At 38.9% G+C, this 14,860-nt stretch overlaps 2 protein-coding genes across 2 annotated transcripts in view; both read left to right on the forward strand.

The window, feature by feature from the left end:
- Positions 1-14,860, forward strand: part of ZDHHC14 (zinc finger DHHC-type palmitoyltransferase 14) — a 645,017-nt gene that overhangs the window by 183,218 nt on the left and 446,939 nt on the right. The window lies entirely within an intron of this gene.
- The window catches only part of ARID1B (AT-rich interaction domain 1B), a 326,431-nt gene that overhangs the window by 68,457 nt on the left and 243,114 nt on the right, over positions 1-14,860 (forward strand). The window contains 1 exon segment of the mRNA XM_050316193.1: positions 12,715-12,861. Coding sequence (XP_050172150.1) covers positions 12,715-12,861 — 147 coding nt within the window.

Here is a 14,860-nt window from a genome sequence, read left to right on the forward strand (position 1 = left end):
CTTGGTTTTATTGAGGAAAATCTTTGCTAACATGGCCTCACTATTGAGCCATCCTTGAGTCAGCCTGAGGCCTTTTTCTTTGTACATTGCTTTTTAATGTAATGAGGTGTCTACCCTCTTGTTGTGCTCACTGTTTTTTACCATTCCAGATTTCCTCACCTCTTGTTTATTAAGAGTATGTGTTTGTCATGGGAAACCACCTTGAAAATACACAATGAAGGATACTGCAAGTTTATCACCAGTCTGTGTGCAACAGTGTAATGCATCGTGTGAGCACCTGTAACCCATTTCAGTGCATAGATTTCTCTCCTCCACCGCATGGGCAGGGAAATTTATGTAACAAAAAACTGTTGACAGTCACCTCCTGCAGCCTCTTTTTGGAAAAGACTGCTTCTTAAAAGTATTTTGTAAGGAGAAGTGAGAACACAGAGGACTGAATATTCACCGAGGATATGTGAGGAGTTGCAGTTCAGGAAGGTGTGGGGTCCCCACTTGGGTGCTGCAGACATCCTTAATCACCTTTCCAAACAAGCTGAATGCTGAACCTCTTTTGTGCTTGCCTGGAACACCTTTATTACACAAAAGCAAAACGAACTATTCAGTTTCCTGCTTGTCTCTTACTTGTGGCAAAATGTGCTTGCACGAGACAAATTCCACCATTCCTTACAGTTCAGATGTCTTGGAGCAAAAAACCCACAAAGTTGATTGCTTTCTTTGTTTTTAGCTGAAAGAATTCCCTGTAATGTAGCTGTTTTGTCAAAAGACGCTCCTCAAGACTATACAGTTTGGAGGTATTGAATGTTCCTGATGGATCCTTTAAAGTGTTTTAAAGTGCATAATTGGGGCACTTGAGCATAAAACTACAATTATACACTTGTGTGTTAATTTTGTGTACAGATATTACTTCAGTCTGGACATAAATGAGACGGAAGCATTTTATCGTGAGTGTAAAAATTTGTTTTGTGAATGCTTTAACAAAAAAGGTGTTCAGCTAATAGCTCAAACCAACCAGCCTTAGGAAGAAAGGGATTTGAGCTTTCAAGAAGGGAAGGAGCAAGCATGGATATACTGGAGATGCTTTGAAGAATAGTAGGTATTATAAAGATAAACTGATATAGCCCAATATTTGAGTTAAGATTAGTTGCAATGTTAATAAAAAAAAAGAATTCCAGTAGTTTGGCAGAATGAATGAATGAACTTGTTGGCTGATTCTTTATAAGTTTTTAAGGGGGCTATTTTCAATTAAGCAAAATAGATAATTTTTGGTAAATAATGTTACGACTTTAAAGGCTCTCGTTTATTTTTCTGTTCCATTTTGAGTATAATGTTACATGAATTGGATTAAATGTATCCAGATACTTACATTTAACAGATGTTTCTAAAACTTGTGGTAACTGATATGAGGAATAATTTACAATAATCATCTTATTTTGAGTATAGTAAAACTGTAATTATTTAAGAAATTATGATGTGCTATATAGTTTCAGCTGTGAATTTATAAGATTGATGTCTTTGATGTTTCTGTCAGGGTTCTTTTGATGTCTTCCAGTGCTAAGTAATAGGTCAAATTAAATAATAGAAATGGAATGAATCAAATATGAGCACTTTGTGACTACAAGGAGTAGTTTGAAAGTTTTCTTTTAAAAATACTTCCAACAATATTTGAAATCATAGAGGCTGACTTTTTTTTAATCTGTTCTGAATAGGGAAAGGGAAAGAAAAGCTGGCGCAGAAAAGATTTATATCTTCCTCTTTTGTTTTGTTTTGTTATGGTTGGTTGGTTGGTTTTGGTTTTATTGGTGATGATCTTTGATCAAATTCATCTAAAGAAAAAGAGGTTTTGATAGGAGTTGCTTTGTATTTCTTGTTTTTCTAAGCCAGCCTAAGTACCCCAGAAGGAACGCTGAGGAACTATGCCATGGGAATGGGATCTCGATTTTAGGCAGTTAATTCTATGCAACAAGATGATAAATTATGCTGGGTGGGTAATCAAGTAATCAGATTTTCTTAGCCAGTTGGTTCATCCAGACATTCTGTTTGCTTCAGGATTCCTTGCTGTGGGGAATTTGTAGTGTCCAGATAAAAAGTATGATTTTGATCCTACAGAGGTAGAAGCAACCAGCAGAATTTTGACTGTACAAACGACTAAATTTGTCACAGAAATTGCTGAACCTAAATGATAGCTGTGGGAGGTCGTGCCTTTTTCTTTGTGTGTTGACCTCCTATGCTGTGGACACTATTTGGGGTTTGAAATCTGTAATGAGAACACAAAGAGCTGTAAATCTCTTCTCTTATTGCGTGTTCATGGCAAGTTTTTCCTGATTAGAAGTGTGATATCCCTTAAAAAAATGAGGGACTGGAACTGAAGATGACTTGCTCTATGTGATAGCAACCTACTGGTCTGCTGTTTCAGAGTCAGGCCAGGAGGCAGAGCAGTGGGGGTTAACTCAAAAGTGGTGACCTCCTCAAAGATATCTGGGCCAAAACCAGAGGGGTTCTCTAACTGTTAAAGATTAGAAACTGGGTGTGCTCCTAGGCTGTTAACTTTGTACTAAGAAACTACTAAACTGACTCATAGAATCATAGAACAGTTTGGGTCAGAAGGGATCTTAAAGATCATCTAATTCCAAACACCCTACCGTGGGCAGGGACAGGTTCCGCTAGACTGGGTTGCTCAAAGCCCCATCCAGCCTGATCTTGAACACTTCCAGGGATGGGGCATCCACAGCTTCTCTGGGCAACTTGTCCCAGTGTCTCACCATCCTCACAGTAAAGAATTTCTTTCTAATATCGGATCTAATCGTACTCTCTTTCAGTTTGAAGCCATTCTTCCCTGTCCTGTCACTACCTGCCCTTGTAAAAAAGCCCTTTGCACTTCTCTTTTAGACTTCCTTTACATAGTGAAATCCTGCTATAGGGTCTCTCTTGAGCCTTCTCTTCTCCAAACTCTCCCAGCTCTCTCAGCCTTTCCTCATAAGAGGAATGCACCAGCCCCTAATCATCTTTATGGCCTTTTGCTGAACTCTCTCCAGTACGTCCATGTGTCTCTTGTACTGGGGAGCCCAAAACTGGACGCAGTCCTCCAGGTGTAGCCTCACCAGACTTGAGCAGAAGCACCTCCCCTGAGCTGCTGGCAATACTTTGTCTGATGCAGCCCGGAATACCATTAACTCCCTTTGTGGGAAGGGCACATTGCTGGCTAATGTTAAGCATGTTGTCCACCAGGACCTCCAGGTCTTTTTCTGTCAAGCTGCTTTTCAACTGGGATGGCCTCCACCATATACTGGTGCTTGGGGTTGTCCCTCCCCAGATGCAGGATAGGAATAAAGAAAGGAGAAGACAAGCAACTATCGGGGAAAGAGGGTGTGCACTGTAAAGGTCTGAAGCCCTATAGTCTAGTAGAACTGGACAAGTTTATGTGGAAAGAAGAGAAGAGCATAGCTCACTCAAGAGGGCATGGTATCGCTCCCTATGGAAGATCTTTTGTATTCTTCTCTTGCTATTTTTAAGAGATACAGTGAAGGACTTTGAACAGTTCAATCTCAAATGATTTAGCTCTGAAAGCCGTTGAGTTTAGAAATGGTAAAGACAGTATTCATCAAGATTGATATCTTTCGAGGAGAACATGAATGAATTAAAAAGCACCCTTCTCTCTCAGAAGAGACTAAGAAAGAAGGAAAACTCAAGGGTGTGCAAGATACTGGGGAGATGATGGTAAACAGGGTGTATGTACATTCTGCCTTTTCTCACTACTGCGATTAAAGAATAATGTTTGCAGTTGTTCCAGCTACCAAGACTATGTGCCAGAAAAAAGTAGAGTGAAACTATTTTACAGAGGGATTTTTCAGTCTCCAGTAGTTAAGTGTTGGGAGTCTTCTGTGTATAAAGGCATAAAATGGAGGATTACTCATGCAGCTAGATCACCTGCTATTCAGACTCAACCCATACCTCTCATTTGTGTTCCCTGCTTTAGAAGGTTTGAATGGCACTGCAGAACTTGTCACAAGAAACATGTTTCTCAGTATTTTTAACTATATTTTTTTAACCACTGTTGAAGAAAAATAGCGGTCAAAATTGTTACAAATTTCCTGGAAAATAAATGGCAAATAGAGGATTTAGGGATCAAAGAATGTTGTGTAGTCCATTCATAGTTGCACAAGAAGTGCCCTGTGATAAATTATTTGTTATATGATTGAAAATCAGGTTAAATATAGGCTTTTGCATTTTTCTGTAATGGCTGGCATTTCATAGATGAAATTTGTGCTGCTAGTGTGGTGAGATGTGAGGTTTCCTACATGTTTTTTACTGAAGCATCGTTGGAGACACCAGAGAGATCAGGTTGAGACAGTTCTGATGTGCTTTTTCTTATGTTGGTTTGTAAAGTGGAAATCTGTTACTTAAGCAGATTACGTGATCCCTTTTAATTGTTTTGATCACTTTATAAAAAAAGGAAGGAAGGCAGAGTATAAGAATAGATATCTGACTCATCACTTAAGTGTGTGTAGGTATATATATATATATGGGCACTATGATTTCTTCTTATCTGTAATACAGTATATCAAAATAGCTCTTCTGAAAACAATTCTATTGCAATTTTTTAGTCTTCTCTATAGTGCTGGTCTGAGGGGATAGGATATAGTAATATGGAAATCTCTTACAAGAGATTATGATATTTTCATCCCTTAATTTGCAGAGAAGACCAAATGTTGCATTAGTTCGAACTGTAATTCACTGTGTGAATCAACACTATCGGGCTCTTGTGTAGGAAAAATTTCTTCCTTTTGTTTCTAGACTCAGCTGTTTACCTCTCCCTTGAAACTAATTTTAGCTCATCTAAAACATGCACATTTTTTATTTTTGTTTGTTTGTTGTTTTTAGGGGAAGGTGGAAGTGGGAGGTGGTTGTGATATTGGCATAGATTTAGCATTTACAGCAGAGGTAGTTTTCATCAATTTCTGACAAGGGAATCAAAGTGTTCTTTTTTGGAAGAAGAGATATTGCTTTTCCGTATAAATGATTGACTATTTTGTGGTAGTAGTCTTTATTTATTTGGCTCTCATCATGAAGAATAGCAAACTTATTCAAAATCTCAGTACATCAAAAATATGTCAATACATAAAACATTAGTACTATTCCATACTACAGTCTATGCAAAAAGCTATGTTAATAAGATGTGAAGGTTGCACAGCTAAGAAGTCAGAAAACATAAATGATAAGATTCTAGCAGCCACATTAACTGAGCCACATTTCACATCCTCTATATTTTATGAAATGCCTTTGACAACATAAATCAGAAAGAGAAGGTGCTATATATATGCAACATGGCTCAGTTAATGTTGCTTTTGGAACCTTAACATCTGTATTTTCTGACTGGAGAGTTTTTTAATCATGTAATCTTAGTAGTTTTTTTACATTATTCCTTTTTTTCTTTTTTTTTTTTCTTCTTTTGTAGTCCTCTATTTTTAGAAGAGAGGAAAATTGCCTGTACTGATAACTGGTTAGCTCATGTTGCTTTGATTTAAGCTACAGTAAAAGGCAATGTATAGAGAGCACCTCATGACAGGTACATATGTGATGCCTTATACATTGCACTGACAAGTGGTGTAATTGTGCTGTTGTGCAGTTTTTGAGGAAAAGGGGAATACAGGCATGTGTTTGAAGTCCTGTCCTTTCTGTCCTGCACATTAACAGTAGCACTGAGTATGACTGCATTGCAGGCTGCGTCTCGTAAAGATACTTGAGCTGCCTTTTTAAATGAACTGGCTTGTGTACAAAAAGCAGTCTGGCTATAAGAGCGTGGATCTCCCTTTGACCTAATTCACCCTTCTGTAGAGCACAGCAAATTAGCCGAACACAGCTTTTGGTGTAGGCTCCTGCCAGTGCTGAGCCAGTTTGCAGATCTGTGTACTGCACTGCAGTCTTCAACATAGACATACATTTAATGACTCTGCAAAATCTACTACCTTGCAAGTTCTGGAATGGGGATTATTGTGCTGTGACACAGAAACATGCTTTTTATCCTTTTGCTTCCTTGCTCTGGGTCACTGGGTGGACCAGTATCAGGCCCAGTGTTAATATTTTAAAGGCTCTTAATAAGATTTTAAAGTTCCTACTTCAGTGTAAAGGCAAGCAGTCTAGGAAGGACAGTAACACAGGTGAATGTTGTGACCAGTGTACTGTCAAAAGGTCAAAGCTAAGTGATAAGTAATATAATTTATGGAATGTATGAATAAAGTGCCTTAGCATCAGGATTTCTGGTTTACCTCTGATTAATAGCCTTGACACCAACACCCAGCTTTTTACTTGGTTTCCTTTGTGGTTTTTTTGGTTTGGTTTGGTTTGGTTTTGGGGTTTTTTTGTGTCGTTCAGTGAGGAGGACTTGTAACTTAATTAAATTTGTGTGTGCACAACAACGCTGGGGTTGAACATGTTGATTTGAGAAAGGAGACCATACTGTCCTAAAAGTGTTAGAATCTTCCACTGAACATGTGCCAGAGAATTTTCCTGTACTGGGATGTTATATTTATCTTCTTTCTGTAATTCATCTAAACATACAAATATACCTGGACTTTTGTGACTTTGAAAGTTATAGATATGAACGAGATTTTTTTTTTAAGCATGGGAAAGTCAAGGGGTTAGTTTTCCATTACAGCTTTCTATTTGAAAGTATGGAGAAATGCATGGTCTGAATGTCTGAGGGAAAGTACTTAGGTTTTGACAGAGGTCTGGCTTTGGAAGTCTAAGACTGAAGCAGTAGATATTTCAGAAAACTGCAAGAGTTTTATTTGAAGGTTTGATGGGAACTGTGTGACAGCTTTGTTATAGTTACTACTGAATTGACCTCTGTAAAATTAAAATAATTAGAATTAAATCTTACTTTAACCTTTTGTTAACTGAAAGAATGTGCTGTTTACTCCTAGTATAAAGTACCAGGTGGTAGGGTTTTTTGTCCTGAGAATCCCACTCACTAAACATTTTTTATTCTAATTTCTGTGTAATTATAGTGGTATTGGTGCTAAGAAAGTGGAATGCTACTGATAATTACATTTGTGAGGATGGTACTTGTTTCACAGTGTTCTGTCTCATGTTTCTCAGCAAATCAGGCCACTGAACCAGGTAGTGCCACCCTTTCTTCTGAGTGCCACCCCTGCCTCTGGAGTTCAGTTTTCCTTCTCTCTGTAAGCAGGGCTTCAAACTGATCAGGGCAGACACACCTGTCTTCCCCCAGATTTTTAAATCATGACACTGTGGACCACAGCTTCCAAATTGTGCTGTTGCCTTCTACCAGTATCATCCAGGATCTGCCTCAGTTTTTGGGCACCAAACAGATTGCAGGGAGGAGCAATGACCAATGGGGCCAGGACTCTTCCTATGTAGTGACATGTCACGGTATCTGATGTGTTCATGTGGGTCAGGTGAGCGTTTTGTGATAGAGGACATGTAAAGCTTCTTCCATTATTGAGTGCATCTCAACATCAGGATGGTTTAAAAGCGCAGTAACTACATATTGCTGGTATTATTAGTGCACCTATGCTAACACACCAATTCTGTTACATTTTAATTTTAAAAATTATTTTAATGACTGTAATGCTGTCTAATGATGCTTCTCTATGATATCAGTCATGGATTGTGCATGCAAAAATTGCTTAAAACTTCAATTACTATCAAGGTATTACCTGGACAAAGAATGTCTGCCTCTAGACCCTTTATTCAAACAAGGATTAAACATAATGGGTTAAGTTACAGATTTAATTGGATCTCTTCATTTTGGCTGCCAATTTCGCTCTTCTTTTACTCTTCTTCTTTCTTTCTTTGTGTTCAGAGTGGTTTAGTCACTAATGGTCAGTCATACTTCTCCCAAAATAATGCTATTTGTACTGTGTAAGTCAGATACGAGTCAAAGTAATTATTGCAGTTTCTGCACTTGCCTAGAAATAGATTCAAACTCAGGTCTGTTTTCTCTTTAACCGTCCCAAGAATGTGTGCACTACCAAAGGCGTGATGAAGTTTCCCAAATTCTCATCTCCTGCATTGTGAGGCCACAGAGAATGTGGGTGTAAGGGAGAATGGGAGGGAGGGTTTACTTTACAAGGAAAGAGGATGCTTGGGACATTCGCTCCAACCATTGTAAATAATTGGCTTTAGATTTGTTTTGTTCTGGGGAGATTTTAATTACACTTTTTTTTTTCATGCTGTTTAATAAACATTTGTCCATAAGCGGTATCTTGTGATCCCCATCAGTAAAGCAGAAGGATTAATTTGCATGCCAGTTGTTTGTTATTTATTTAAGCAGTTGCAGAATTATATTGAGTGCTCTGCTAAGGCAGCGGTGATGGGTCTCTGCACTGAAGAGTACAGCATCTAAATGTACATGGTGGTGTTTGGTTGTTTTTCTAAAACAGTTTGGATTGGGAGGATATGGAAGAAAATGCCAACATGAATAACTGATAAGTAAGATCAGAAGAGGAGCCCAGTATTCCTTTTTAAACCAGTATCTGGAAGCAGATTGCTAGGGAAAATATTTAAGAAATATTTAAGAAATAGCTTCTGGCAATCGAGGTGTTGTTGCTCTTCAGGTTGCTTATGTTTGTTACTTATCACTTTGCAAACCAAATCTTCATTGGTTTCTTGTGGGACTTGAATATCTATTGCAAAGAGGTTAGAACACATGGTGCTATCAGGTCAGATCAGGGGTTCATGTAGCCCTGTATCCCGCCTCCAGTGGAGGCTTTAATTGGACACCTAGAGCAGAGTCAAAATAAAGGAAGCATGTGATACTTCCCCCAATACTCTCCAAGCCTCCAGCTATTTTTAATTCAGGGACTTCCTGAGCCAGATGTGGCTCTGTATATTTGGTAACCCTCAGATGATGTCTCTTGTGAACTTGTCCAGTCTTTGCTTGAGCCCACATAAACTTTCAGCTTTCAGTTCGGCAAGGAGTTTCAAACATCTGATGCCTCTGTGACTAGAGAACTTGTCTCTCGCTTGTTTCTAGTTTGTTTCTTCCATCAAATGCATCCTAATTGTTGTGTTGGACAAGATGCTTTTGTGCCTTTCATATTCCAACTTCCTGGTGTCATTTCCATACTCAAAGGGAGTATGGAAACTGTTCCATGTCTTTGATGATTCTTGTTATATTTCCCTGAACCTTTTTGTCTGATCATTCCTAGCAACTCCAAAAAGTCTGTAGAGAGGGATATTCTTTTGCAAAAGCTGTGTTGATGTTTCCTAATTCTCATCTTCATTTTTATCTGTCCTGATGTATCCAGAACAGTGATTGGTCTTTTGTAGTCTCAAATCTTTTTTTTTTTTTTTTTAAGCCATACTCCCATTCTCACCTACTATGAAGGCAGCTCCAATTTAGAGGCTGTGTATGTATGGTGATTAGTAATTAAGCTTTTTGAATTTAATTAGACCTGTGGAGTGATACTATATAGTCCTAAACTACTTCTTACCATTCATTTGTCACTTTGTTCCACAAAAAGTCCCATCAGATTCAGACACATTCATCAAGTTCTTCACAAAGGAGGACTCCAGCATGGGAACCCCCCAAGATTTTTCCAGAGTGAGAACAAACATTTGTTAAGCTTCTCTGTCGTGGCACTGTGTTCTCTGTATCTCCTTTTAAACCTCCATTATCGTTCGTCACTTTAGACTCTCTGGCAGACCTCCTACCTCTGATGTGTTTGAAAAAATGAATCATTACTCATTTGATTCCCTTTCCTGGCTGTTCCGCCAGTTCTTTCTGGCCTGCCTTATTACATTTGAAGTGCTAGAGTTTACAGTCTTTTCTGTTTTCCTCATTCGGACCCGGTGCTGACTTATTGAAGGGGATGTCTTTTTGCTTCTAGAAAGCTGCAATGAGCCATGCTGGTGTGCCTTTGCTCTTATCAAGTCTTTCTGAATAGGTGGTGAATATTATTTCTGTACTTTCCATGTGGTTGTTGTTAAGCAGCTTTGATGCTGTCAGATTTTATTTCTCATAGCTGTCTGTTAGAGCTTCCTTTCAACAAGCTTTCTCTTTTTTATGTAGTTATACTTTTTGAAATTAAGCACAACCATAGTAGATTCCTTGGGTTTCATTGTTCCTGTAGGGATGCTTAATTTAACTTATTATGGCCACTGATGCATAGTGGTTCTGCAGCTGCAGGGTGTAGAAGCAGGTGATTGCTACTGCTCTGGACTGAGCCAAAGGCAGTGGCTCCTCATGAATGTTCCCTAACTAGCAGCTCCATGGAACAACCTTTGACAGTTATCTGATACTTTGGTCTCTGCTTTGTACTCTGCTTACTCAGTCTATGTGGGAGGAGTTGAAATCTCCCTCTAATCAGTCTTGCAGCGTGCCTTTACTGATCTTGCTTACTGTGCTGCTGTCAGTGTTGCTGTAGTATGGCCATGCCTGGTGGTTCCAGCACTGACTTTTCCTGATCTGTCCAAGCTCCAGACCTCTGCTGCTTGATGAGGTGGAGTTTTATTTTGATTTGTTTCTAAATACTATGTAGCATATAAGGTTACTTTGTCATCACCTGTCTTCCCTATGAATTTGCATCCTAGGATGATGCAAACTAGTGACCCAACTAATTGTTTCCTTTCTACTGTATTTCTAATAGGACTATTGCTAGTGTTTTTGTTTGCGGCTTGATGTTCCAGTCCCCCCTCTTTGTGTAGAAGTCAGTGTATTGTTGGAATTTCTTCTCGACATTCTGTTTGCTCTGTAGTCACTGTGTGTCTGTTTTTGTTCTTTGATTCTTCTCAGTATCTTCACTTGATGACCCATAATCTGCATGCCTTCCTTTGGCATAGCAATGCCATGCTTTTGAACCATGTGCTCTTCTAATCCCCTCTCTTAATTTTAAAATTTCACTTTCTTGATCCCTAGTACCAGCAACCTTGCTCCTATCTTCAGGTGAATTCCAGCCCTCCTGAACAAGTATCTTTATTCTAGAAATATTCTGGTTCTTCATGAATCTGATCTTTTGCTTTGTCACCATCCTGTCAACTGGACATTCAAGTTCTCTTTTTCTTTTTTCCAGAAGCCCATATTTTACTGTCAGGATATCTTTCCTTCCTAGTGTTACTGGGACCCAGATGGATCACAACATAGGTTTTTCTCCTCAGCATTGCCTAGGAACCAGTCCAGGCTCTGTGACCTTTGCAGCTGACGGGCAAATAACCATGTGGTCTTCTGTCAGATCCCAGACTCCAGCTGTCTGTTTGCCTGATGATATTCCAACACACCCTTTTTAGTTTGCATTATAAAGGCCTCATTTATGCATCAGCAGGGAGAGGCTATTTATCAGAAAGGGTTGCTTTGGTCACAGAAAAATCTAACTGCTTGTGAAATGATGGTGAAAGGAAACAGAAGCACAAGTGAAGAGAACAAGTGCAGAAGTGGGGTTACAGCGCTGACCCTAGGAGTTAGCACAGCCAACTTCTGGCAGAAGTAACAGGAGCAGATCAAGTTGTGGTAATAAAAACAGCCTAAACAGGCATTTAAATTTGACTTTGTACTATTACTATTATTGCCCAGCAAATACTCCTGTATTGTTGAACTAATGTAGTAAGTTAACATTATGTAGAACAGGTATGTGTTTACATGTTGAGTAAATGGATTTATTGGTCTATCAGAGGCTCAGTGAGAGCAGTTCAGATTTGAAAGCATTTCAGATGTGCTTGGGTATCTGAAACACTTGCTTAGGGCAGGGATGTGCAGGACCAACAGGAGGTCCATTCTAGAAAGGAGAAGTCCTGTGCTGCCTCTGTCATTTGTTTGAAATGATACTGAATTCCAAAGTGTGGGGAAAAAGCAAGGGTACCTAAAATTGGGGCAATATAGACACAATAGCAGGACTTTGTTGAAAGTGTGCTCCTTCAGTTATCTCAAGAAAATGTCAGTGTTGATACAAGACTTACATACTAAACTGATGTAAAAAACTCCTCTGATATTGTAATTGACTTACGTTTTGTTCTAACTTAAATTTTCAATGTATGTGGGTTTTCAGTATGGGATACATGTTCTGATTGGTGTGTAACAGGTTATTTTGTGTTGCACTGGTGTTTTGTTGTTATTTTTTAAAAAATATATGTCTTAGTAGGGGGGAAGGAGATTGAGAGAGATTGAAGTTGACAAAACCCAAATCCTGCCAAACCCCAAGACTTTTGTGTAAGGCTTAAACACACAAACACTAAAAACCTGAAGGTTGTGGGAAAAATATGTAATAAAAATTAGTACTTGATTGCTCAAAAAAAAAAAAAAGGAAGAAACAAAAGGTATTTGTACTTCAATGTGTATTTCAGAGTTGTGCCTTTTTTCCATTTTTTTTTTTCCAAATTATGCTTTTGGGTCAGTGTATCAGAATGATTCCTCTGTCGATCTGCCTCAGGAGTGTGCCCGTGGAGAGCAAACATTTAAAATAACTGCTTCTGTATTTTAAGGCTGGGCACTACAGGGTTGTGATGTTCAGAAGCATAGAATTTTCCTTAGAAGTTGTTCCTGGAAAGAGTGACTGTACAGAGCACTTGGGCCTACTCCTCCTGCCCAGGCAAGAGGCTCTAAGGGCTGGCATTAAGTGCTGAGTAAGAGTGGGACCGCTGGGTCAGGTGTGTAGCTCAGGATACCCCTTCTGATGAGGCTGCCCTACAGACGCGACATAGCTTGGTTTCGTGCCCTCCCGTTTCGACTCATGCGTTTGCTTTGCTTGGCTCTTCCAACAGATCCCACCTCAGTATGGTCAGCAAGGTGTAAGTGGCTACTGCCAGCAGGGCCAGCAGCCGTACTACAACCAGCAGCCGCAGCCTCAGCACCTGCCGCCCCAGGCACAGTATCTGTCGCAGGCCCAGCAGAGGTACCAGGCTCAGCAGGTAAGTGCCGTCCTCTGCTACTGGCAGTCGCCCCCGGAGCTGGAAGTGTATGAATAATCTGTGTGACATGAACAAAACCCACCCCTTACCTTTCTGAGGGAACAGTGTTAATTAAATAGGAATAATTAAATAATAACTTAAGCAAAATTAAATAAACGTGGAATCAGACCCTGTCCTTCTGAAGAGTCTTTAGGGATATACACACAAATACAGGCACACTTTCAGGCTTTATTTCATATAAAGCCAGTGTATATACCCTAGCAACTATTAATTCTGGTTTTAAAAAGAAGTAACAGTTTCTTGATGAGGTGTCAGTGGAGACTGGAGGGTTTTTCGCTTTTATTTTGTTTTCCCCTCAAAGTAAGATGTTGTTGAAAGCTCTTGCATCTAACGTGGTCACTACTGTTTTGGCTTTTTTGTTACTTCATTTGAGAGCAGATGAGTTCAAGGCATTTTGGAGCTGCTTTGTCAAGGGCACTTCGTAAAAGATATTTTAAATGGATATTACACCTATTAATTTCAATGTTGTCAGTTTGCACATTGAGTTAGTGAAACTACATAATTTGATATCCATTACTGGTTTTGAATTGTGCTTTATATGTTAACCATTAAAATTAATTTAAAGTGATTCTGTTTTTAACTAAGATCAGAAGTGATAGTGTATGGGTCTGGTTCCCAGAGCTTGAAAAACACTCAGATTTTAGATGCTGAACAAAATGGATGTGCATAGCTGATGCAGCTGAATGTGTAGGCTCAGTTCTATCTGCAGTCTCAGGTCTGTTAATCACGGAGAGGTGATCTGGAAATGGAAGGATGAAACTAAAGCATACTCACCATCCTGGGAAATCTAACAAAAGTGAGTTGCTCAAGATTGGGTATTAGTGGAAGCATCAGCACTTGCTGCAAATCACTGGGGAATTCTGTCAGGCATGGTTGATTAACATTTTGGGATAATGCTAGTGCAGTGTAGAAATCTTAGCTTGAAATAAAAATAGTGTGTAAAATAAACTAACAAAAGATGCTCTAAGTGGCAGTGATACTGGAGGCTCCCCTCCTTTGACTTTAAAATAAAGCTATGATAATTTCACTGTGTAATTACATGTTAATTTTTCTTCATCTACATTTTAAAATTCCATTGAGAATTAACTTTTTTCATTAAAATGCTGGATGGTTTATGAAATAGAATTCTTAATTGTATCTGTGATATTCTTGTAAATGTCACCACATTCCATCTTTTGGATTATATGTAACTGCAACTTTAAAGATTACAGTTGTGTCTTTAAATTTAATTTTCTTCCTTTTTACTTTGCCATTAAATGCTTGATTTCTCTATGACTTGAAAATACTGTTCATAAGCATCTCAGTAAAGTCTTGGCAGATAAAGTCCTAGTAATACAACCTATGAGATAGAAGAAACACAGCTGCTCCAATGTCTACATACCACAGTTTGTGAAATTGAAATGTTTTTTTTTGCTGCCTTGGACACCTCATCATTTTAAATACTGTCAGTTGAATGGATTGAGTATTTTGGTTTAAAAAATATACAAGAACATACCAACTATATAGAACTTAAGTATAACAGGGTGCTGATTTATCTGTTGATAGGTGTGCCAATTACATAATTTGCTCTCACAGCTGGTAAAGTGAAGGTTTGTGCAGTGAAGTGAGAGGTATCATAGAAGGATAAAGGCAAAATTAGAGTAAAGCCTTCAATATATCTTGGACTTCAGAGAACTAGGATGAAGAGAAAGGCAGGAACAGATTCACAGGTAGAAGGTACCAGCCTCGATGTAGCCAAAATGACGCTGAGATTACCTCAGTTGGTTAGAGCATGGTGCTGATAACACCAAGGTCATGGGTTTGGCCCCGTATGGGCCACTCACTTAAGTGTTGGAATCGGTCCTTGTGGGTCCCTTCCAACTCAGAATATTCTCTTGATTCTGAAATTTCTTCTTTTGAGGATTTTGAAGGAGAGTCTACATCCAGGCTCCAAGGATAA

This window comes from Myiozetetes cayanensis, unplaced genomic scaffold (assembly GCF_022539395.1).
Source record: "Myiozetetes cayanensis isolate MyiCay16 unplaced genomic scaffold, myiCay2020 scf2-11, whole genome shotgun sequence".
Classification (NCBI taxonomy): domain Eukaryota; kingdom Metazoa; phylum Chordata; class Aves; order Passeriformes; family Tyrannidae; genus Myiozetetes; species Myiozetetes cayanensis.